This window comes from Spea bombifrons, chromosome 1 (assembly GCF_027358695.1).
Source record: "Spea bombifrons isolate aSpeBom1 chromosome 1, aSpeBom1.2.pri, whole genome shotgun sequence".
Classification (NCBI taxonomy): domain Eukaryota; kingdom Metazoa; phylum Chordata; class Amphibia; order Anura; family Pelobatidae; genus Spea; species Spea bombifrons.
Genome location: NC_071087.1, coordinates 111,565,358 through 111,590,728, shown reverse-complemented (window position 1 = coordinate 111,590,728; position 25,371 = coordinate 111,565,358). Strand labels below are relative to the sequence as shown.

The 25,371-nt window shown below is 42.4% G+C and overlaps 1 protein-coding gene across 2 annotated transcripts; it reads right to left on the bottom strand.

The window, feature by feature from the left end:
• Positions 1-18: 18 nt before the first annotated feature.
• On the bottom strand, positions 19-20,384 carry CASTOR1 (cytosolic arginine sensor for mTORC1 subunit 1). 2 transcript variants are annotated; one of them, XM_053468567.1, is made up of 9 exons: positions 20,243-20,384; positions 18,754-18,824; positions 15,141-15,334; positions 13,206-13,335; positions 8,433-8,556; positions 8,160-8,273; positions 7,578-7,660; positions 5,995-6,089; positions 19-650 (listed from the first exon to the last, which is right to left on the bottom strand). In XM_053468567.1, the coding sequence occupies exons 1-9, from the start codon at positions 20,353-20,355 to the stop codon at positions 585-587; spliced, it is 990 nt and encodes a 329-aa protein (XP_053324542.1). In that variant the 5' UTR covers positions 20,356-20,384; the 3' UTR covers positions 19-584. The 2 variants fall into 2 exon arrangements, with proteins under 2 accessions (XP_053324542.1, XP_053324543.1); XM_053468568.1 differs by lacking the exon at positions 19-650 and adding an exon at positions 6,761-6,917.
• Positions 20,385-25,371: the final 4,987 nt, after the last annotated feature.

Below are 25,371 nucleotides of genomic sequence, written 5' to 3'. Positions count from 1 at the left end.
AAAAATCAAGCAAAGTAATTAAAACCAAACCACTATTTATTTACAACTCAACGGATGTTAAACTTTTACATTTAAACTCTGCTTCACATCCCAAAAGCACCACAACATGTACACTGATGGCAAACTTTAGCTTTTATTCCATCAAAAAACACGGAAAAAAAGGCAAATAACCTATATTTTTAAATGATTACTTAAGCACTTGTGCTTATTGCTTTCAAATGTGGCATCACATTTGCTTTTCTGTAGAAAAGTGCATGCCTATAAAAAGTTTAATTTTGTGCTGCCTGGACCCGTCACTGCAGCATCTGTCACTCGTGTTTCAGAGTGTATGTAAGTGCTTTTCTGAGACAAGCCCTTTTTTTAAGTAGCCGATTCCCTGAAAAAAAAAATGAAATTAGTCGACGGTGCTACGTGGCACAGGGGATATAGCTTTGGAAAGACCTTTAGAACGCATTTCTATCTTCGAGTGAGAAGTGGAGTGTGCAGCAACTCAGGGCCTGTCTTCCTGCTTTCAAGGTATCCCAGAGTCTCCAGTCACTGAATAAGCAGCCAACAGACAGTAAACTTATCTGGAAAACTCCATCTTAGCTTTGACCTTCCTGCCGCTGGTGTAACAAACAGATAACACGCTCAATGTCTTCTTCTGGCACCTGCCCAAAGACAGCAAATTAGAAGTCTGCATCAGTAGGAGCATATTTACATGTTTTGTTTACATTTTTCACCAAAATATGGGAATGGATTATTTTGAAAACAAAAGCAAAATTAAATCTGAAACAAAAATCACACAGCTATTGGTAATAGACTCAAACATTTATGCTGGCTGGAATCCACCTGTGTATACTATTGCCTGGAGAGGCTGGAAACATACTGCACAAGATAACGGTTTAATTGTGCACTCATACTTCTTTTACACAATGCTGGTACTCTTAATAAACTAGTTTAATAACTTTCCCAAGACTGCTTTAACAGTCTTATACCTAGAATGTCAGTTTACATTTGAATACAGAGAAATCTGTATTTATGCCTTCCCCTTTGCATTTTTTTCATGCTTTTGGTGCATATGGAAATGGCCTTACTTACCGTAGGTGTTTATAACACAAAGCTGAATGAGTACCAGAATAGCAGGATGCTCTTTAGTGATAAGCAGATACACATATAGACGATCTTTTCATTTGCTAGTCAACTTGTGATTAAAATAGCCATTTAACTATAAGCTGAAAGGATGCTCAAATGCACTTTAATGCATATGATAATGCCTATGAAAAAGACATTCATTAAAAACCTGTATGACGTACATACACGTCCTCATTTTCTTGCAGTGACAGGGCATCTCCCTGCAGCTTCACAGGAGTTCAGACTGCCAAAGCATCATTGGCTTCCCGCTGATTGATAGCTTGTAATGACTGCTGGCACTCAGAAACATCCAACGGAAGGCCATCTGAGAGCGGGAAGGGATTGTCTAGACCTGCTGGGTTCCTGGGCAGAGGAAGAGAAGACACGCTGTGTGCGAGCCCCAGCTTGCCACTCTGCCCCCAGACATGCCTTATACCTCCTATATGCCAGAGATTCCACTGTGCCCCGATATGCCATATACTCCTTATATGCAACTGAGCTCCCCTGATATACCCTATAACCCCCTGATATGCTTAATATTGATATGCCTTATACCCACTATATGCCACTGTGCCCCCTGATATGCCTTATAACTTCCAATATTCCACTTTGCCCCTCAGATATGCCCTATACCTTCCAATATGTCACTTGCTCCCCATTTATGCCTTATACCTCCCTATATGCCACTCCACCCCCATAAATGCCCTACACCACCCTGAAATTCATTATACTCCCTGATTCACCACTCTGCCTCCCCAGGTATGCCACTCTGAAATTCATTATAGCCCCATACACCACTCTACCTCCCCCTATACACCACTCTATCTCCCCCAGATATGCCACTCTGCTTCCCTGAAATTATACTCCCCATACACCACTGTAACTCATAACCCATAAACCACCCTGCCTCTCTCCCCGACTCCCATACACCACTACCTCTCTCCCCGACTCCCATACACCACTCTCTCTCTCCCCGACTCCAATACACCACTCTCTCTCTCCCCGACTCCAATACACCACTCTACCTCCCCCCACCCATACACCACTCTGCCTCTCTTCCCGACTCCCTGGTGTCTTGTGAACCTCTGTTGCTGACCGGCACTTTCACTGAAGCTTCATAGAAGCCCCAGCGGAAGTGAAGGGGAGTAACGGAGGCTGTCTGCGCGCATCGCGCAAACCCACACCAGCTGACAGAGAGGATGATCCTCTGCAGGAGACCTGGATTCTCCTGTCTGTCCGCCGGTGGGGGTCATTACTCCCCTTCACTTCCGCTGGGGCTTCTGCGATGAAGGTCATGTGATGCTGGCGCTGCATCGTAGAAGCCCCAGCGGAAGTGGGAGAGGTGGAAGTTGTCCGCTGGCTAACAGTGAGAGGAATCCAGGTCCCCTGCAGGGGATCCGGATTCTAGTGTTATAATCCAATCTCTGAGGTCGGATTATAGAAAGAAATGAGTTTTCCCAGAGCAAAAAAAAAACAAACCTCTTTTTATAATCGATCGATTATCGATTAGTTGTTGCAGCCCTAATTATATATATATATATATATATATATATATATATATATATATATATATATATATATATATATATATATATATATATATATAAAAGGATGAAGCCGATACTCTCAGAAGACCCCATACTGAAAAAAATATTCCCTCAGCCCCCTATACTGGCATTTAAGCAACCACCAAACCTGAGGAAAAGATTAGTGCGCAGCAAACTGGCCCCCAGAACAGGAGCATACACAGAATGGCACTGTACCATGCAACAAACCCCGCTGCAAACTTTGCCAACATATATGTGACAGTAACACAGCCAGTCACAACAACAAAACATACAGCATCAAAGACTCTTACTCATGTACATCGGCAAACGTGGTGTACATGATACAATTCTCTGCATGTGACAAAGGGTGCTACATTGGAGAAACTGGGCTTAAGCTGCACCTTAGAATGAACCTGCACCAAAGCTCCATCAAAAACCATGAGGAAGACAAATATTGCACCCTGGTAGGACATCATTTCACACAGAACAATCACTCCAAAACCTAAAAATTAAAGTACTCAAAGGAAATTTCAGAGACTCTCAGGAAAGAAAAACATTTGAGATGAAAATGATTACACATTTTAACACCATAAAAGAGGGACTTAATGTGGATTCTGGTTTCCTTACACACTACCAGAACGTCATATGAACTTCATCTAAACATCCAATGTGTGTCTAATTGCTGTTTCCTTAAGTTTATTTGTTCTGTCCCTGGGTTATCTCTCTACCTCTCTGCATTTCTCACCTCCAGACCTATTATATACGACACCCCACTCACCCCTTCTCTTATACCATCACTTGTTTTAAGTTGTAACCTCTATCATGTTGATTAGTATTGCTTCAGACATGATGAAGGGAGGATAACTCTCGAAAGCTTGTCTTTTTAATATAGGTTAGTCCAATAAAAAAAGGTATCACCGCATACTCTGCAATACTCTATTTTTTGACTGTGTGTGTGTGTGTGTGTATGTAATTATATATATATATATATATATATATATTATATTATATATATATATATAATCATCCTCTCTGTCAGCCGGTGAGGGTCTGCATCGCACAGACAGACTCCGTTACTCACCTTCACTTACACTGAGGCTTCTATGAAGCTGCAGTGAAAGTGCCTGTCAGTAACAGAGCCGGGTAGAGAGGCAGAGTGATGTATGGGAGGGGGGAGGAGTCAGAGGGGTGTATGGGAGCCACCCTCCCATATACCACTCTGGCTCCTCCCCCTCCCATACGCCACTCTGCCTCTCTACCCAGCTCCCTGGTGTCTTGTCAGCAACGGAGGTTCACAGGCGGCAGAGTGGAGTATGGGAGGGGGGGAGGAAGCAGAGTGGAGTATGGGAGGGGGGAGGAGGCAGAGTGGAGTATGGGAGGAGCCAGAGTGGTGTATGGGAGGGGGAGGAGGCAGAGTGGAGTATGGGAGGGGGGAGGAGGCAGAGTGGTATAAGGGAGGGGGAGGAGGAAAAGTGATGTATGGGAGGGGAGGAGGCAGAGTGGAGTATGAGGGGGAGGAGCCAGAGTGGTGTATGGGAGGGGGAGGAGCCAGAGTGGTGTATGGGTGAGTTATAGTGGTGTATGGGGGGGTATTATGAATTTCAGGGCATATAGGGGGTATAAGGCATATCGATATTAGGCAAATCGGGGTAAAAGGTAAATCAGGGGGCTCAGTTGCATATCACTGGCATATAAGGAGTATAAGGCATATCAGGGGGCACAGTGGAATCTGGCATATAAGAGGTATAAGGCATATATGGGGGCAGAGTGGCAAGCTGGGGGTCAGATGTGCATAACTGGGGGCAGTTTGGTAAATGAAAAAAATTTAAACAAGGCTTTTTTCTCAGTTTTTATTAAAAATGAAAAATAGTTAACATATGAATTAATATTTACTAATAACGTTGTATTAAAACCTAGTTTGAGAAACACTGTGTTTGGGTTCTTGTAGCTTTTATTATTATGTCAGTAAAATAAGAAGGTGAATAGAGAGAGGCCATTGCAATAAAGAGATGAAAGTGTAAATTGTATGTTTTTTATTGCAATTTTTCTTCAATTTAAAATAATGTATTTTTTTATCCGATTAATCGAAAAAATAATCGGCCAACTAATCGATTATTAAAATAATCGTTAGTTGCAGCCCTAATACATTTGCTCGATTATAAGACGACCCCATTTAACACACACACACACACCCTATACCCCGATTTAACACACACACACACACTCCCCCCCCCCCCCTCTCAGCCCTCTCTTACCGGTGCTTCCAGCCGGGGCAGCGGGTTGACGTCGCCTTCCGCTGCAGCCGGAAGGAGGTGGAGTTGGCAGCGGGGGTTTGTATGCATCCGTCGCGTATACTTTCCCCGGCTGTCAGAGATCAGAGTTCCCCGCACCTGAGCGGCACCGGTGCAGGGAGCTCTGATCTCTGACAGTCGGGGAAGGTCTACGCGACGGACACAGACAATGCCCGCTGCTAGCCACACCTCCTTCCGGCTGCAGCAGACGTTGTCTATGCAGATCGCGTAGACGTCAACCCGCTGCCCCGGCAACACAGCAGGAAGCACCGGTAAGTGTGTGTATGATGGGGGGGGGATGAGACAGGAGGATCCAGGTCCCCTGCAGCGGTGCGGGGGATCTGGATCTTAGTCTCCTAATCAGACCTCTATTTGAGGTCTGATTAGAAGACGACCCCGATTAGAAGACGAGGGGTATTTTTCAGAGCATTTGCTCTGAAAAAAACCTCGTCTTATAATCGAGCAAATACGGTATATATATACACACACATGTATATATATACATACATACATACATACATATATACACACACACACACACACACACACACACCTCCAGCATGCGACAGCAACGGTTTGGCGGAAAACTCTGGGTGGTCTACTTAGATCCCCATGCGCATGCCTGGATAGCGTTCTCATTGTGCATTTTCTTGCCACTGACTGGCTACTTCAGTGGCAAAAATTGTTGGACTGCGGCAGAGGAGGGCAGCTTTAGAGCTGCAAATTCTACCTCAGGTAGAGTGCATTATTTTAAATATGCATTCTTCTTTAGAGGGACAGTGAACGGCCCTGTAAGGGTATTGACAATAATACATTTATTAAAAAAAAATTCTTACATAAAACTAGGGCATTTTTACATCGCCAGTCAGACTTTACTATCACAATAAGCAGATGGAAACATGATCCAGGGCTCGAGAACATACACAAAGTACCCATAAAAGCCAAATAAATAGGAGCGTGCCAGTGTGATTGAGAACACAGCTAATTGAGAAAATAAAATGTGAAAGCATTGAAGCAGAGCTTAAACGCTCTCTAATTCTTACCAAGGCGTGATCAAAATTGAAGGTGCTAATGTAATAGGCAGATATGTCTGCAGTAGCCAGAGGTCCTGCTATTTGGGCCACGATTCCACATTCATCTGCATAAAACATAAATATGTTCATTAATAGAGACAAGAATACTACAGACAGAGTTACAAATCAACAGTTACCCCCAACGAAGAGAATCTTGAGATTCTGTCAGTTGCTATCCCCAACTGCTGGAACTAGGTTCTAGGAACCATTCAATTAGGCCCAGTGGCCAGTTAGCATGCCAAGAAGGCCAGTGTGCCATCGTTCTGGATGGATGCCCCCAATGCCTGTGCAATGCTGCCATGTGGTGGAAATTGGCTTTTGCTAAGTTAAATACTGCTCATTTAAGCTGATGCCCAAAAATAAACAAAAAAAAAAAATATATAATATAATAATAATATAATAATATAATATAATACACATATATACACACACACACAAACATACTTCAAACGGATGTACACCATAATGCACATGTGAAATAGATAGTTATATTAATGTATATAAAAAAAAAATTCTACAAAAAACAAGCAAGTGATAACAAAGACCATGCCAATGACCTATAATTATTTCCAAGCAAAAGTTGTAATTAGTGCCAGCTTCAAAAACGTCCCTTTGTTCATCCAAGCAGAGCAGAGGCCTATGTTAGTTTTGCTTGAAACATCTTTTTGTGAATTTAATTCAGTCACAAACATATACCGTAGATGTATGAATACTTTAACGCAAGGATGTACTTCACCTCGGGGGTGTAACATAGGCTCCTGTGATGCAGGGGATCTCCAGGTGCTAGCGAGACCCAAAAGGTTTCTTGATGAACAAGTGGATCCTTTGATGCCGACACTTAATGACATCTGCTGCTAATGAGCTTTGTAATAGTGCTATGAAACCTGTTGGCTCTATAAATAAAAGGCAATGTTATTATTTATTACCAGTTGCGTGTATGGTCTTTATCATATCACTGGTTTATTTTTGTGAAGAAATTACAACTAGGGTTTATTAGTTCTATAACGTAACTATACGGTTAAGTTCACAAATATGGAATAATGGCATTTTCAATGATACATGCATGCAGATCCACAATAGGAAAAGCATAAAGGGAGTCTTTTAATACAGCTTACGCTGAAGCCATAACATTTTGTGTTAAAAGCTCTGATCCATCTTTATTTTGTTTGCGGTGGAAAGAACCACAGCGTGCGCAGTATACTTAATTATGCTTCTCCTTTTCAGTAACCAAAGACAAGGAAAATTGTCAACAAAAAATAAGCACAAGCACTAATTTGCACTTGCTTTCGAGTCTGCAAAATAGTATTCGAACCATAAAGAGAAAACAAAAATATGGGCCATATGAAGCAGGCTGTATGTTCATACTGAATAGAGAATTCCTATTTCATTCTATAGCAAGCATTCTCTGGATTTCCAATTTTATGTGGTTTGAAGAAGAAGAAAAAAATGCAGGGTTTCACCTTTTCATGTATTTCCCCGCAAACTTTGGCAACTCTAACACATATTGGTGGAAAAACAGCAATAAGCGAAACCACTTAACCACAGGAACTTACCAAAGCCCAGGGGCTGCCCACCAATTCTCACCATTCTCCAAAGTTCCCCAGATGAACTTGTTAGAAGTAAGTCAGTTGGAAACCTAAGAGATGAAAGCAGATAAGAATATGAGAGGGGGGGGACGCCAGTAATTCCCCTTGGCAGACAATGCTTTATCTGCCTGCCATGGCCAGGAAACCGGTCACGTACGACTCATAAGAAACTAAAAACGTGGGCACTGAAAAAGTAAAATCTCTACTTTGTGAAAATGAAAGATGTGCAAATGCCCACAATACTAAACCTTGGAAATATTCCATGCCATAATTCTTACTTGAGCTAAAAGGTTCAGAAACATTATTAATATTTTAGTTTTAATGCATCAATCTTGTTTCTGCACCTGAATAGCCTCAGAAAGAAATGCAGTCATTAAATTGCAAGGGGGGGGGTGAATATATCCACAATTCTATATGTCTTTTATATGTTGCTAGTGACACAGAGACATTAGGACACAGTGAAGTACAGGCATAGGCTCTTTCATAGGAGCAGCTACCTACCAATCTACAGATTGAGTTCCAAATCTCTTGTTTATTTGAAGTTCTTACCTCTTCTGTGCCTCTGTGTCCATTACAATAGAGATGTACCCATCTATCAAGGAAAAGGCAAAAAAATGGAATAATCCAATGTCCTGGGAGGCAGCAGATGAACTGCTTTGAGATCTGCGATAGAAAAGAACACAGCATAAGCATGACAATTTCCACAAACATTCTACTGAACCTCACATTGAGCGTAATTGTGATCGAATAACTTGGTAGCCCATCACCGAGCGAAGTATGACCAGAACAAGTGCCCTTGCCACATTACAGGAAGACACTCACGTGTGGGAATAGAAAAGGACATCCAGGAGAATGGTTGAAATGGACGGAAGAGTGTCCGGATCCAAGGTCAAAATACAGAATCTATTCGGTGGACTTTGCACTGGATGTACCGTCAGACTGAATACTAAAAAAGCAAAACGAAAAAACAAAAGTGGTCATCAGCACTACTAAATATCAAAATATGCTATATCTGCACTTGAACCACTTTTCAAAAAAAGCTTTTAGGGGCCATAAAATATAAAATTACCGTATTTGCTCCATTATAAGACGAGGTTTTTTCCAGAGCAAATGCTCTGAAAAATCCCCCTCGTCTTATAACCGAGGTCGTCTTCTAATCAGACCTCATTCTGCTGGGGCCAGGCTGCTTAGCGGGCTTTGGTCGCGAGCAGCATCCAGGAGAACAGGAAGCTAGCACAGTCCTCACATAACTCTGCCTTCCCCCTCCTTCCTCTGGGGGCGGGGCCAGAGAAGTTGCTCGCACAGCCGGACCCCTGCAGAAGTCTGCGAGTGGGAGATCTGCAGTTCAGGTAAGGGGGTGGGGGAGGGTTTTTGCACAAGTATGGAATGAATGAGTATTTAAATGTTTGTGAATGAGTGTGTGTGATAGCATGGATGTGTAAGGGTGGTGGGGGTGGTGGTAGCATGGCACACATCCACAGGTTCCAGCATGTACTGGCTGCCTTGGCTTGATAGGAGTGTGATTGCTGTTAGCATATATACATGTACATATATATATACACATACACACACACACACCTCCAGAAATGCATTTTAACCCCCTATATGCCAGAGTGGCATATAGGGGTATAAGGCATATCATGGGGCAGAGGGGCATATAGGGGGTTAAAAGGCATATCATGGGGCACAGTGGCATATAGGAGGGTATAAGACATTTCTGGAGGCAGAGTGGCAAGCCTGGGGGCAGATGTGCATAACTGGGGGGGGGGGCAGGTTGGCAAATAAAAGGAAATAAAAAATATATATTTTTCTCAATCATAGCTTTTATTAAATATGAAAATTAGTTTACATTAATTAATATTTACTAGTAAAACTTTTTTCCTATAGGGTAGTCTTATATTCAGGTTTTTTTCCTAAATTAATATTTTGATTTTGGGGGGTCGTCTTATAATCGAGCAAATACGGTACTTGACTCAGCCTTGTATGCAGTATTTCAATGGCAGCCAAATAAACCCAACCAGGAGTTGATTTACTTCTGCTGCCAAAAAGAAGAGAACTTTGGGCATAGCAAATATGGCCCCGGAAATTACTGAATCTAGTCCCCCCCCCCCCACACACTAAAAATGGGGTTACACATAGATGTTTTAGGAGAACAGGAAAAATGAAACGTATGTATGATAGCACATGGCCCCCCTTATGGTTACTTAGTGACATCAGACTGCATAGAACCTGCCATCCAACAACATGCTTGATCACAACCAATACCCTTAGATAAAATGCAATAATTATACACACTGTGGTGAATGCCATGCCTGTATGATTTGATAACACTTTTTTCATATTAATTTTATTGTGACCTCATTATGTAATCTCAAACTTTTTTACTGTTGCCGTTCCAAGTCCACCAAGTCCTCTACCCTCTGGAATTGATGCGATTGTTACAGATGCATTCTGTGTGTTTTGTAACTGCTCTTTTTCTGTTTTACTCAGTCTTTCTAGTTATAAACAGATTATAAATCTATCTAGTTATAAAAAAGAGGGTGCAAAGCCACTTTAGTGTACAATAAAGCAAATACTGGTCCTTTATCCCCCTCTTGTGGCCACCTGTGTGCAGATCATAGACCATGATGTGAAAAATTCAAAATCCCAAGGACAGGTATTCCAGAGTAAGTACCGTATTTGCTCGATTAAAAGACGACCCTGATTATAAGACGACCCCCCAAAATCAAAATATTAATTTAGGAAAAAAACAAAAACCCTGCCCTATAGGAAAAACGTTTTACTAGTAAATATTAATGTAAACTATTTTTTCATATTTAATAAAAGATATGATTGAGAAAAATATATTTTTTTATTTCCTTTTATTTGCCAACCTGCCCCCCCCAGTTATGCACATCTGCCCCCAGGCTTGCCACTCTGCCCCTAGAAATGCCTTATACCCCCCCTTTTTGCCACTCTGCCCCTTGATGTGCCTTTTAACCCTCTATATGCCACTCTGCCTCCAGAAATGTCTTCTATCCTCCTATATGCCACTGTGCCCCATGATATGCCTTTTAACCCCCTATATGCCCCTCTGCCCCATGATATGCCTTATACCCCTATATGCCACTCTGGAGGTATATATCTGCTAACAGCAATCACACTCCTATCAAGCCAAGGCAGCCAGTACATGCTGGAACCTGGGGATGATAATAGTGTGATTACAGCCTCCCTATGCCATGCTACCACCACCACCCCCTTACACATCCATGCTAGCACACACACACACATTTAAATACTCATTCATTCCATTAAATCACACATACTTCACACATTAATCACAAAACCCCTCCCCCACCCCCTTACCTGAACTGCAGATCTCCCATTCGCAGACTTCTGCAGGGGCCTGGTTGTGCGAGCAACTTCTCTGGCCCCGCCCCCAGAGAAAGGAGGGGGAGGCAGAGTTATGTGAGGACTGTGCTAGCTTCCTGTTCTCCTGCAGCTAGTAGGAGCGACGCTGCTTGCGACCAAAGCACGGTAAGCAGCCTGGCCCCAGCAGAATGAGGTCTGATTAGAAGACGACCTCGATTATAAGACGAGGGGTAATTTTCAGAGCATTTGCTCTGGAAAAAACCACGTCTTATAATCGAGCAAATACGGTAAGTGTGTGTGTGTAAATTGAGCATATCTATGTCACGTACTTCTTAAAGGGACATTTTAGCCATAATGTGCACATTAATACCCTGTTCAATTTTCGTGGCGTCCATTTTGCAAACGCTTGGGGATTCTGCAAAGTATGCATTTGACCCTTCCCCATTCATCAGCAGCCCAGGAGATGTGGTTGGCGGAACACATGCCCCTGTACGTTATATACTCATCTCTAGAAATAGCTCAGCAAATACTGGGGTGAGGGCCTGTTTAAAGTCAGTGGACATGGACCACAAGTGTTCTTATTGATTTTAGTGGGGGTACATACTTAGCATTGAAGGGCAGCTGCTGCAGCAGGCCTGTAACTTCTAGATGAAGTGTTCCTTTTATTATTTTAGAAGAATGCATATTACAGCGGCCACAGATTACTTATATGCATTATTAGTATTCTTTTATTCATATAGCGCCAACAGTTTATGCAGCGCTTTTTACAATACATATATTCAAGGGGTATGATAAGACTAGAATTGACAGACTAAGACAAACAATACATTAGGATGAGAGAGCCCAACTCACAAGCTTACAATCTTGGAGGCAATGGGGTGAGAATAAACATTGTACGATGCATCAGCGACAGGTAAGTTCTAGCAACTAAGATAGTGTGGATTCTCTGAAGGTTTTTAGATGTTTCGAGGAAGGGTGAAAGCTGAAGGTTGGTGGAAGTAGGTTCAAGAGATATGGGGCAGCCCAGGGAGCCAGTAGAGGAGTGGAGAAGCAGAAGAGGAGCGGCGTGCAAGGAAGATAAGCAGTGGAGTCGAGCCAAAAGAATTTTGCAGCAGTCAAGACGGGAAATGATAAGTCAATGAACCTGAGTTTTTGTTGTGGATTCTTGGGTGAATAATGGGCGGAAGGTGCAAGCGGCAGGATCTGGCGAGGGACTGAATGTGAGGGATGAAGGAGGTTTGAGTCAAAGATGACCCCAAGGCATCGGGCCTGGTTAGTAGGAGAGATAGTCGTGTTAATAGTGACACAGAATTCAGGTACTGGGGTGGAGATGGAAGGAGGGAAGAGTTTAGCTTTGGACCAGGAGTAGATTTGGGTATCATCTCCATATAGATGAGGCCAAAACTAGTTGATTAGTTTGCCAAGAGTTGACGTATAAAGAGAGAACGGCAGAGGGCCAAGGACCGATCCTTGGGGTGGGGGTGCCAGCCTAAAGCGGAAGAGGTGGTGATGTCTTGCCAGAGAAGGAACAGTTAGACAGATATCGGGGGATCCAGGACAGACCTGTATCTTGAATGCCTGTAATAGAAAGTGAGTCAAGAAGGTGGTCATCAAAAGCAGCAGAGAAATCCAAGAGTATTGGAATGGAGAAGTGACCTTTGCTTTGGCAGACAGAAAGTTATTGGGAGACTTTTGTTAGAGGTGTTTCAGTAGAGTGAAGGGGTTTGAAACCAGAACCAGAGTGTCAAGGAGGGAACCAGAGGAGATGAAGTTAGTAAGGAGATTGTACACAATCCGTTCAAGCAACTTAGAGGTAAAAGCAAGCAGGGAGATAGGCAAGTAGCTAGTCAGACAAATGAGATCTAAGGATTTTTTAGGTTGGGTTTGAGCATGCATGAAGGTTCCTGGGTACTTACCCTCTTACGGCCTGTAACACAGAACTATTGCAAAGCTGCAACATTTACAGCTTAATCATTTTTATTAATTTGGATACCAACAGTTTAAAGTTCACTAAAAATAAATTGTTCCCCGTATTTACAAACTGTGGAATCTAATGCCTAAAAATATATGCTCTCCAATTACTCTTATTCCTTCTAAACAGAGTGGTGAATAACTTTACTATAGGATTTTTTGTGAGCCGCCTCCCTTCAAACATAATTCAGATTAGCGTAGGCCTTGGCATGCAGTATTCATATGTGCTGTACGGGGTAAAAACACTACATAATCAGCAACACAACCACTTACAGCTCTTTTTCTTCAATTCATTAGTGGCTTCACCACGATTCATCTGAACCAAGTCTCCGTTCTCCTCCCTGTAGATACTAAGTTCTCCTGAGAGTGTGCTAAAGACCACAGGGAGATCCTCATCCCGGACCTAAGGACAAATATAAAGTGTTACTATGACTAGGCTTAATATGTAAACTAGATACAGCCATATCAGTCTTCTGTCTGGGACCTCTAAGGTCCCTGAATCTTTCGTGACTACATATTTGTCTGTATTCGCCAATTAAAGAGGTATCAGCTTGGACTAACAATTCCAAAAAACAAACCACTGCTTTACAATGTAAAAATAAGCCTGTAATAGACTAAGCTTTCAACGAGCAGAGCTGTACCTGTAACCAAACATCTCACAATACAATCTGGGGACAAATAGGGGCAAAAAAGTTACCAACTATTACCTACACTAATGTAGGGCTGTTCAAATCATGGGTCTAGGCCTATGTGGCCCTTGCATGCCACCAATTTGTTTTTCATTATTACTAATTAGTATGCAAAACTGACACCTTTCAGTTATGAGTTATTATGAAGCCAAACAACAAGGAAATGAGAGATGGGGAGTTAATCTGCAAGCAATAAATCAACAGGGTGCTCTATGTACCCCAATGGCCTTTTCCACCCCCTTCCATCTGGCTGGAAAATATTTCTTCTCGTTAGCCTAAAACCACTTAAGCAGATGGTTTGGGTCCCCTTTATAACGTTGTCCCTTCATAAAAGAAAAGTACTTTTTGCAACAGCAACAGAAGAAGCATTACAAGAGCATAAATCCATTTCAAGATGCAGATGGAGCTTTGTAATGTGAAAAACATTTGTATTTCTAGTCTGATCTTTTACTTATTTACATATGTTGCTCACTGGCTAGTGATCTCCTTTGAAGCCAAGATTTATGCTTGTGTATATGTTAACACATTATAAGATTTCTTGGCGTGTGTACAGGTAACATAATAACAGACACTTAGGTTAACAAAAAGTCCATCAACTTCATTCAAGAGGTGAGGGGATCCAGGTTAAAAACAAAATACACACACACACACACACACACACACACGTTTTACTTGTTCCAGAACTTAAAGGTAAAATATCGCTTGAGGGCCTTTTGTTTCCCATTATATTAAGGCAAACTGTCACAGCTTTTAACATAACTAAAATTTATATTATATATATAAATCACAAAAACAGGTTGGTAATGAGTGAGTGTTAACTTTTAAAGTGAACAACTGTACGCAATTATACTGTGTCTGCTAGGCTCACCTTGACTCCAAGCCAGAGAAAGCCTGCCATACATTGTTGATAACTGTGGTCTAACACATCAGGATCATTTACAAATATTAATGAAGGACTGAAAGATGGGGAGGGGTGAAGACTTTTTTTATGTTCTAGGTGCGACTTATGCTATGGCTCTTAAAGCTTGGCCAAACCCTGGCACAGCTCCGATTTGCCCATCTGCAACTCAAGCTGGAGAAAAATATGGCCAAAAATAGCTATAACAGATGGCAAAACATCAGTTTATAGAATGTCTAATAGGTGCCAACCGATGACAAAGTCACTGCATAATCAAGGTGTACGGGCAATGAGGACAACCCTGTTAAGAGTTAAAACAAAAATAATAAATCTTCGTTCCAATGAGTGTCCCAACACAATAATCTTGATGGACATAGATGAAAACTGCAGTAGAAGAGTTTCTGGTTGATGTGGAAACTTGGCACTGCAGGAACTTTAAAGTTTGAGGTCCACCCTGTTTGGAGAAATATAGCTGCCAATGCACAGTAACATATTCCAGATTTCTCACCAAGTCATTCACAAGTTTAATTGGTGACCAAAATCATATTTATACCAGACTGCACCAAAAGTTTGTAAAACAGCTCGCTGCACAACTTGGTTTCACACAGAGAAGTTCCTCACCAAAATGTAGTCAGTCTGGTAGGTCGACAACATCAACACAGATACATTGTGCTCGGCCAGAGGGGCGATGACAGATTTGGCGATCTTCGTAACACCCACAGTCTGGACGCCACTTGAAGAGCACCCATTGGACAGGACGTTCAGTACTCGCCACGTGTTTTCCGCCACGTGCAGGTAATCTGATGGGGGTAGCTCTGAAAGAAATAAGAGCCACAATACACTTGTTAAACTACTAAAAAAACACAAATAACATCTGAAAAACAGGAAGGATTGCTTAACACCCAGTGATAGCAAACAAATCTGAAAACAAAGTCAAATATTCTAAATTCCTGGAAAATTATAGTAACTACAACCCCCAAGGTATTGTTATCATCTGATCAGGAGCACAAGTTACATTTCACACGTACAAATAAGAATATTTCATCTTTAATAGATGACGGGGGAAGCCAAATTTACATGAAGCTGTAAAAAAAGCTTTCCTGAAAGAGCACCTTAGTATTTGTGGAGCATGGTTGTGGTCTGGCAACTTCAAATAATCGCCAAATTAAAAGTCTGGCCCAACATGGAGCATGGAACAGCACACGACAGATTACACATGCTAAACTGCACACACTAACGACATGTTGGTGGCTCCCTATGTCTGTGTTTATCCTTCAATGGCTTGAATCAAAGAACAGCGTGACAGACAGAACGGTACGCTGCAGATTACCAGTCTGCCGATTAATACTCAATGGGGTGTGAAACCAGCACGCCCACCACCTCTCACCCCAAACATTTTTTCTTCTTCACAAAGGTAGCTGCAAAGTCCATCAGTTGTGAAACATAATAGGCAGATCACTGAAATGCAGATGGAAGTGAAGAAACTTCTCCTTCCTGACTTTATACCAAGAAGTTTCATTGTTAACCATTTCATGCCAGCCCAGGTTCCATCCTACACTTATTTGGTACTTCCGGCAAGTCATGCACACCACCCACATATCACTTGCGGTCCTTTGGATCATCCATCTAGCGCAAGGTGGGAGATTTTTCCAGTCATTTAAAATCAGACAGATGGGGTTGATCTATTTAACAAGCTGAAACACTTAATAAAAGATAATTTCATTCTAGTCAAATAAACATGTTAACAATTGCTTGTATGACACAAGATGAGTCAGGGCAAGACACAGAACCCGGCATCACAATGATTTGGGTATTTCTTAAAGCGTCTGACTCACAAAATGATCTGTGCTAAAAACAGGTAAAGCTGCAGGGTGTGTCTAGACGGCCAATAAAAAGGAACCGACGCTCACTTTCATAGGAAGCTAGATGTTTTGCATGGATTGCTACAGTAAAAAATGGTTAATCCAACCAAAGTTATGTATTTACAAAGAAATAGTTTCATCAGCAGTGGAAATTTCCATCTGGAGTTGTATACAAAACAGGTTATTTTATGCCTGGTTCGTATTCTTCAACTAAGGAACACAGGTGTTTGCAGGTAGGGCCACCTTATCCAAAGAGGAAGTTGGGTTTTGTCCAGGGTCCATCAACACAGTCACTAGACCCGATAGTTAGACCTACAGTTAGTAGACAAATGTAAAGTTTTATTTTGGCAAATGGCACCCCATGTTCATATTCATACACATTATCTGATGCCAAGGGAGACTTTAATTAAAAGGGGAACGTTCTCCTTTTTTGTGGCTACTATCATATTAAAAAATATTAAGCCGTTTTCTAACACAATTCCAGTTTCCACACAATGCTTTTCGCCAGCTGCGTGTTAGTCACGTGTATGCGTTCCGGTTTGGGTATCTTAGCCCAATCTAATACACAAACATTATATTTATTATACTGTCTTTATTATACTGTCTTGTGGTAAACAGTAGAAGGGCTCGATCTTTGCCACCCTGAGGGCATGAAAGTTTTCAGGGGAAAGGACTTCTTAAGTATGAAGACTTACACCAGCGTAGAGTTTGAAAAGGGAACCAAAATATCACAAGGCGACCTACAGATTTTATTTTGTGAATAAACTTTAGAAGAATGCATAAAAAAGTACTTCGAGAGTTCTCAAAACAACCAAACTATGGCAGCAAAGCACTCTCATTGAAATCAAAATCAGTTTTTGCAGAATCCCCCCCCCCCATTACCAGCTATCTTATGCATTACAGTTCATATGACGGCTGGAGGGTCCCTTTAAAGTTCTGTCTAGTGTGTTTGAGGAGCCCATGTTGCAGGCCGTTGGTCACACACTGCATTCATACATTCATTTAACTTGCAGGAAACAGGACTGTACCGTATCCAGCAGCTTCTCATGTCCAAGTCTAAAGCTAGCACACATGTTCTGGCACACAGCCTCGCAAGCAAGAGGAAGCGCAAGCCCTCCAAGGCCATCAGATAATAGAGCCAGGCCTTTCTCCTTCCTTCCTGGCGCTATATACCCCTTTCACTTCTACCACAGCGAGCCGAGATCCTGCACCGACCCGAGCAAAAACTTCTTATAAACATCTCAGATCTGTGGCCAACACGCTGCTCTTGCGTAAAACCGAGCGAAAAATAAATGGGATTTTAAATTTAATTAAAAAGCTAGCTTGGACATTATTTCTTGTTACTGAAGTCCTTTCAAATCGAAGATCTTCTACAGTGTTACTCTACTACTATGAAGGAAGCAAGGGTGGCGTATTCCGTTCCTCCGAAGCCGGTGCGGCAGCACATTCTATAGTCACACCTACGCAGGTAAATGTGGCCCATCGAGGGCACTAAGCCTGGCATCCCGCTAGGTCCTCTCCCTTACCAAACACTGTCAGAGGCGGTGAACCTGGACTTCTATAATATCCAGATTTCAGCATCATATGGACGGCGTACGCGACTAAAAAAAGATCCTGTGCACACGATGTCACGCATCATACTGCTGCTACTCCCACGAACTTCACCTTCACAATTTGCACACCTTTTAACCCTTCAGCGACAGCTCCCTTAGGCCTCTTACTGTAGTACTGGTTGACAAAGAAAATTATTTTTAACTAATGCGACTATTCCCGTTTCGTACTTAGTTGTTGAGCAAATGATCATATCCAGACGGTACGGATCATAGGAACGGGATGGAGAAGTGTCAATAAAATCAAGAGTAGCCATAATAGATGAGGAGCATAGCAGCAAAGTCCATCTTGTGGCCGGCGACTTGTTTCCTGCAAAACCTTTAACTGTACTGGAGCCCCGCGGGCCAACATTCTTCACTTGGATGCGAGAAATCCCGGCAGCGTGCTAATTCTGGGTACCACTAGCCATTCGACAATAAATAGACCAGCGAACGGGGTGGATTCACAGTAACCTTTGAATAATGAGATGAAATGCCTCACCTTGCTACTAAATGCGCAGAACTACACGTATAACACACGCCATCAGAACGTTACACCAGCTCTCTGTACCGGAAAATCTCACTGCGGCTGAGCTTGCAGAAAGCATTGTGCCCACGAGCAGCAGCTCATTGTGATAGCCCAATGTGAAAGAACGCTGACATTAGCGAGTAAACAGGGATGCGCGGACAGGACCCCCAACGGACATTCACATTCTACCCCCACGTAACCTCCATAAACAGCCATTTATCATATAGAAGCAGCGCCGCAAGATATTCCTTTACCTTCAAAGCCTTCTTCGTCCAGCATCAGCGTGTAGTCTTCAGGGGTTTCCGTCAAGCTGAAAAACTTGCATCTGTTCAGGAGACAAATGAGGTTTGCTTTCACTGTTCGGGGCCCATAGATAATTTTCTCACGTACATGGCAGAATTGTTATAAAAGTTACACAGAATGTTACATAATCATAAACACCGGCAAAACATCCGGTGCGAGACAGGGATTTTAAAGTTACGAATCAAGCGCATGCAGTCAGACATTTCGTTTTACTTTAGCAAGAGGGTAGTAGATAAGTGGGAGAGGCTTCCAACATAAGTGGCAAAGCTTAACGCAGGAAGGCAATATAAACATGTATAGGATAGGCGTACGGATATCCTGAATCTACAAAGAGTTCAAGGCCTGATGAAAGCTCGAGCCATAAAGTAAAAAATAAGACGTGCAGATTAGACGGGCCAAGTGAGCGTTATTCTGTTTCCAGGAAAAAACATACAGCCGACCGATTAAAGTCACGGCGGCACACGCTCGCAACAGACATCACCATGCGCGAGAACCATGCCTTTAAAACTACTAGTGCCAGTATGTCCAACGGCCACGACTTGGACATAAATATTGTTGCGTAGTTATTTTACTTAGAGAGTCACTTGGCCACCTCTGCTGAAAAGCTGCTCTAGTAAGTAAAAAGGGACATGATTGCAGGAAGCACACGTGTTGTAGGTGAACCTCATCCATGTCATACTTATGGCTGTACAGAAAGTATTTCCCATACAGAGAGCACATCACTGCGCATGCTCTATTTAATCACGTGCTCTTCTCTCCCGCACATATCTGCTCGCAGATGGATAGAAGTGAGGATCCCAGTCTATAAACTTTACTATAACCACGCTCTCCGTATTACGTTATCCGACCCGAACCGTCTGCTTAATAGGAATCTTCTCCCTCTTAGCGATTAAAGCGGTGTGTAATCTGCCTTCATGTATCCTGACGGTGCGGGGCCAGATTGGTCCAGCAATGCATAGTATTTACACAGCGCTACCTCTACGGGGACAGGGATACGGCTGCGCTTGGCAATTGTGACAGGATGGCATGGATGCGGTGCTCGGGGCATCACGGAGGGCTGGGGCATCACGGAGGGCTGGGGCATCACGGAGGGCTGGGGCATCACGGAGGGCTGGGGCATCACGGAGGGCTGGGGCATCACGGAGGGCTGGGGCATCACGGAGGGCTGGGGCACGGCATGCCATATGGCTCATACCGCTGTTGCGAAGCTGTTTACATTGCGTTATGCCAGAGAACACCATCAACAGCACAATGCAAACAACAAGTTTAAATAGACGGTAAACAGGAGACTTTACCGGCGAGCTGAAAGCGCCAGAAACCGGACGCTCACAAGCCCCACGGATCCAAAGCAAAATATGTTTCGGACAAGATGAACCGATACTTATAGCAACTACTCGGGACCCGAGCCTGCCACCCAATACCTGCCCCTCCCCCCGGTACCTGGTGCGGTGCGGCAGGAAGAGCAGCTTGACCAGCGGGTGAGTGTAAAACCACAGGCCGGACTTGTCTATGCTGGTTACCCGCACCCGGTGCTCCAGCAGCTGCAGGTCCATGGCGGGGATACCCTGGGAGCGAGCGTGCGTTCCAGTGGGCGGGACATGTGTTAGAGGGGCAGCGGCATTATGGAACGGATAGGAGGGTCAAGTTCCAGGAGGCGGTGCCATCACGGTAATGGGCGGTATTATGGGGCGTATGGACGGGGCTTGTGGTGACTGGCATCTTTACGGTCTTGCGACTTCATTGTAGGCTTAATGATTGTTCGTTAAGGAGCGAGACGTGAGATGTGACGGCTGCTTCTGTTCTTACGCAATATAGACATATTTCCTCCCAGGAAACAGCAAGTGTATGTGCGTATGTTCCCAAATACACTCATCCAGTCCCTCAGACCTGTGAATGAACATGTAGGATAGCATTTACATCCTGACTGGATCCCTATTCCATTTCTATGCTCCCTGTCTGTAAATGTGTTTAGACAGGATTGTACACATATTCTGTATGCTCTCCTCCCCATACACATACACACTCTCTCTAACACACGCATTAACAAACACACAACAAACACACTCCCTCAACTTACTCAGAGCTTTTTTGTGTTTTAAACTGCTTGCGTACATTGCCACCCTGTCCCTTGTGCCAAGATCAATGATCTATGAAAGAGTTTTCTTTCTCAGGAATGCTAATAGGAATCAGATTCCATAATACTATGACCTAATTAGCACTGTATGGAGAAGCATTACATCAAAAACATTGGAATGCCGCCGTCACCCTCCTTACAGACCTTCCAGGATACATATAGAAACATATTTAATGGCAGATGAGAACAATTCAACCCATCTAGTCTGAACATTTTCCTAATATCTGTCTCAGACTTCAATCAGACTTTGATCTTGTCTTAGATACAGGATAGCTTTATGCCTGTCCCATGCGTGTTTCATTTCCCTACCCGTATAAAACGCTACCATCTCTGGAGGATGGAAGATCTTCCATTTATTTAACACCCTCTCAGTTATTTCAAAATTTCTATCAATTCTCATTAATTTCTATCAATTCTCATATATATATATATACACACATACAGTATCTCACAAAAGTGAGTACACCCCTCACATTTTTGTAAATATTTTATTATATCTTTTCTCGTCACAACACCGAAGAAATGACACTCTGCTACAGTGAGTGTACAGCCTGTATAACAGTGTAAATTTGCTGTCCCCTCAAAATAACTCAACACACAGCCATTAATCTCTAAACCTTGGCAACAAAAGTGAGTACACCCCTAAGTGGAAATGTCCTTAACCATCTTGGGCATGGAGTTCACCAGAGCTTCACAGGTCACCACTGGAGTCCTCTTCCACTCCTCCATGAGGACATCCCGGTAGATGTTAGAGACCTTGCGCTCCCCCACCTTCCATTTGAGGATGCCCCACAGATGCTCAATAGGGTTTAGGTCTGGAGACATGCTTGGTCAGTCCATCACCTTTACCCTCGGGCAGTGGTCGTCTTGGAGATGTGTTTGGGGTCGTTATCATGTTGGAATACTGCCCTGGGGCCCAGTCTCCGAGGGGAGGAAATCATGCTCTGCTTTAGTATGTCACAGCCACTCAACCCTAGCCTTATCCATTCAGCTGCTTTAACCCCTATAAAACCAGGCTGTTTTTTTTTTTTTACTCTTTGTGGCCAAGGATGTTTTAACACTTTTGTGGTGTTCAGCTGTAAATTTTCTCCTCTCCCATTTAGTGAACCCACACAAGTTGTTTTGTTTTTCAGGACAAGAAGGGCTTTTTTCAGATACTATTTTTTTTATCAGATGATCTCATTTCCTATAAAAAAAAAAAAATAAAATGAAATTTTTTAAGAAACCCACTTTTTCTCACTTTTATTTGAAAAATCTTTTATTCATCTAAAAAAGCTAATAAAAAACCTGCTAAATAGATTCTATTTGTTCTGAGTTTAGAAATACCCAATGTTTTTGGCTTTTTTTCTGCAAGTTATTGGACAATAAGTGCAAGTAACGTTTTGCTATTTCAAAATATTTTTTTTCTGAATCTGGTCATTCTGCCCCATGTGTTATTTGGGTATCTTTGAAGTCGGCCAATGCAATGTACTGCCATCAAACGATATATTTTTTAAAACAAGACACCTCAAAGTATTTCAAATGCTGGTATTGTAACCCTTTCCATGCACTAATTTTACTACCACCCTTTGTCAAACTTTGTGATAGTATTTTTTTTTTAATCAGACAAATTGTATTTCAGGTATAGCTGTCACTGTTACACAACACCCCAGTATGTGTTCAGCAACATCTCCCGAGTACAGCGATACCCCCCATGCATGTGTTTGTTAGGTTGCTGGGGACATAAAGTGCCACATTTCGGAAGTGTGCATTTTTTTAACTTGGAACTATGACATATGGTCCTACTGCCCCCATGTCCTATTTGGGACATGTTTGAAAACTAGACTCCCCAGGGTATTTCAAATGGCAGTATTTTAACCCTTTCCATACACTAATTTTACCAGCAGCCTTTGTCAAATTTTGTAGTGGTACTTTTTTCCCCCAAACACACATTGTACTTCAGATGTGAATTTACCACGCCAAGGTCACTGTCAAACCACACCCCAATGTGTGTTCAGCAACATCTTGAGTACAATAATTCCAACCAGAAGGTTGGAATGGGTTTGTCGGGTTGTTTGGGGGCTAAAAGGTCAGTCTGTGCCTATTCCCTCTATCCTTGAAGCCGACCACTCCAATTTACCCCCATCAAACCATTTTTAAAAATGTTTTTAAAGTAGACACCTCTTTGGGTATTTCAAATGCTAGCATTTTAAATCTTTCCATGTCAGGGTTTTTGGGAAGATACAGGGCTAATTTTAGCACTTAATAAACTTTATTATTATTTTTTTTATTATTTCTGGACTTTTTTCCCATTTTGCCGGAACTGGATGGTTCCCCTGATGGGGACATCACTGCATAATTTTTTTTTCCATTTTTGTTTTCATTTTGTTTTAAATATGTTAATAATTGTGATTAGAAAGCTGGGCTCCATTGACTTGCATGGCTGAATGCAGTACCTGAGCCAGCGTTTTCAGGAGGGTCTGGAGAGATCCTCTTGGAAACTTGTTTATTTTTTTTAACCACCATCTTGCAAGTGGCAAAATCTTCCGCAGTGGCACAGTGCATGTTGGGGTGGGTGTTTGGTGTTGCCGAATGCCTCGCTATTGAGGTATTAAACAGGCGTCCACCATCATACAGTGTATGGCAGGCGTTGAGGTCCTGGGAGGGGCCACACGGGGCGCCTAATGCCGACCTCAGTGTTGCTTAATGGCTTGACATAGAGGCATTACAGCAACATCGGTTAACCCCTTAAGGACTTTGGTCTTTTTTCAACCTTATGAACTATGTTACTACGTTATGAACTATGTTACAACGGGCGGTCCCTAAACCCATTGAAAACAATGCATTTTGAGCCTGTACACGTACGGGCTTTGTCATTAAGAGAAGAAAGTGATTGTAGATGTGCCAGGCACGTCATTGGTCGTTAGCGGACCGGTTTAACGTGATGTGCCATCATTGGTCGTTAAGGGGTTAAAATTTAAACCCAAATACTGCAATTTATTTATAAGTCTTTTATGGTGACAGCGTCAAATGCTTTGCTGAAATCTAGATAGACTATATCTGCAGCTCCTCCCTGGTCTATTATTTTAGTTACCCAGTCAAGGAAAAAAATTAAATAGTTTGACAGGATCTCCCTGTAAATGAGTAAAAGTCATCCTGTTTCTGATCAAGCAATAACTTTTGGTGTATCCTTTCCCATCTCACGGTCTTGTCTGGTTTTATTTTGGAGAGTTCAAGCAGAACCGCTTCCTCTGTAAACACACATGCTTTACATGTCCCCCCCCCCCCTTCTTCCGCTGTATATATAATAAAAAAAAAAAAGTCAACGTACTTATTTAGGCAGGCAGCTGGATCTTTTCTTTATTTGTATGACTTCCTTCATTTGCCTTTAATCTAATTATTCTTTGCTTATACCTTTCATGTGTTGCTGGCCAGCACAGGTGAAGTGTTTACCTGCAAAGCATGGTGTTTATAAACTCGGAGTCAGTTACTAAAGTCACAGACTCGATGGCAGAATTTTACACAGGCACCTACATGTGATATTTATGTGGGGATGAGTTTTAATGGAGTATTAAGCCCAAGTTTTAATAGTATTACAATTTGTTGCAAGAACCTTGCCAAGTCTCAAGTGGCTCTATTACAACACAGACCCAAATGTATAAGGGAAGCACAGCTACCTTTAAAGGCGATACGATTTACTTTCTTTTACATTTCCCCTGTCCTCAAAACTCTCGAACTGTAGAGATCCACACTGGAGAAGGAAGAAACAATTTAAATGGGTTTTGTGAAACCATGGGAGGAGGAAGAAGAAGAAAAAAAAAAAAAAAAAAAAAAAAAAGGTAAGCGTTAGGACTCTGGTTTCATTTAAATAGCTTTCCTAACTGCTGTTGGAAGTAGCTTGTGGATTTAACTTAACAATAAATTTATCGCAAGCCTGAAATGGTTCATGCCTTGCAAGAACATCTAAATAGTAAGGTCATTCGAGCAGGGCCCTCCTCACCTGTTTCTGTCAAACAAACGTCCTGTCTACCCTTTGTACAGCACAATCTGATGACATAAAATAATAAAATAAATAAGATAACCCTTAAAGACACCAGCAATCATGTGCACTTTGTTACTGCCAGGGAATTTTGCAGCATAAATTTGCTCCATTTTCCACCTCCAAACTCAATGCAGAGCAGGAGATGCGTTTGTCAGAAGCCATATCCATGCATGTTATTATACTCTCTTCCGGTCTTATTCAGCTCTGGCCAGTGGATGGCGGCGTGCAGGGGTCTCTTTAGACCCAATGCGTATGTGATTTCATCACATCCATTGCTCCAATAACAATTCAAGTGCCTCAAGCAAGAACAGTCAGACCATGGGGAAGGAAGACAGATGTTATTTGGAGGAATGAAAATGTAAGTACTCAGAGTAATCCAATATGCATTGATTTATAGCGGGTGTGTCAGGGTTA

Bases quoted from the DNA above. Each gene is read 5' to 3' on its own strand.
- CASTOR1 (XM_053468567.1), bottom strand. From the start codon at position 20,355: ATGGACCTGCAGCTGCTGGAGCACCGGGTGCGGGTAACCAGCATAGAC. The intron at 8,557-13,205 runs GTAAGTGGTTGT...TTGCTTTTTTAG, and splicing joins TGAATTGAAGAAAAAGAGCT to TATTCAGTCTGACGGTACAT. The intron at 651-5,994 runs GTAAGAATTAGA...GTCTTTGGGCAG, and splicing joins TCAATTTTGATCACGCCTTG to GTGCCAGAAGAAGACATTGA.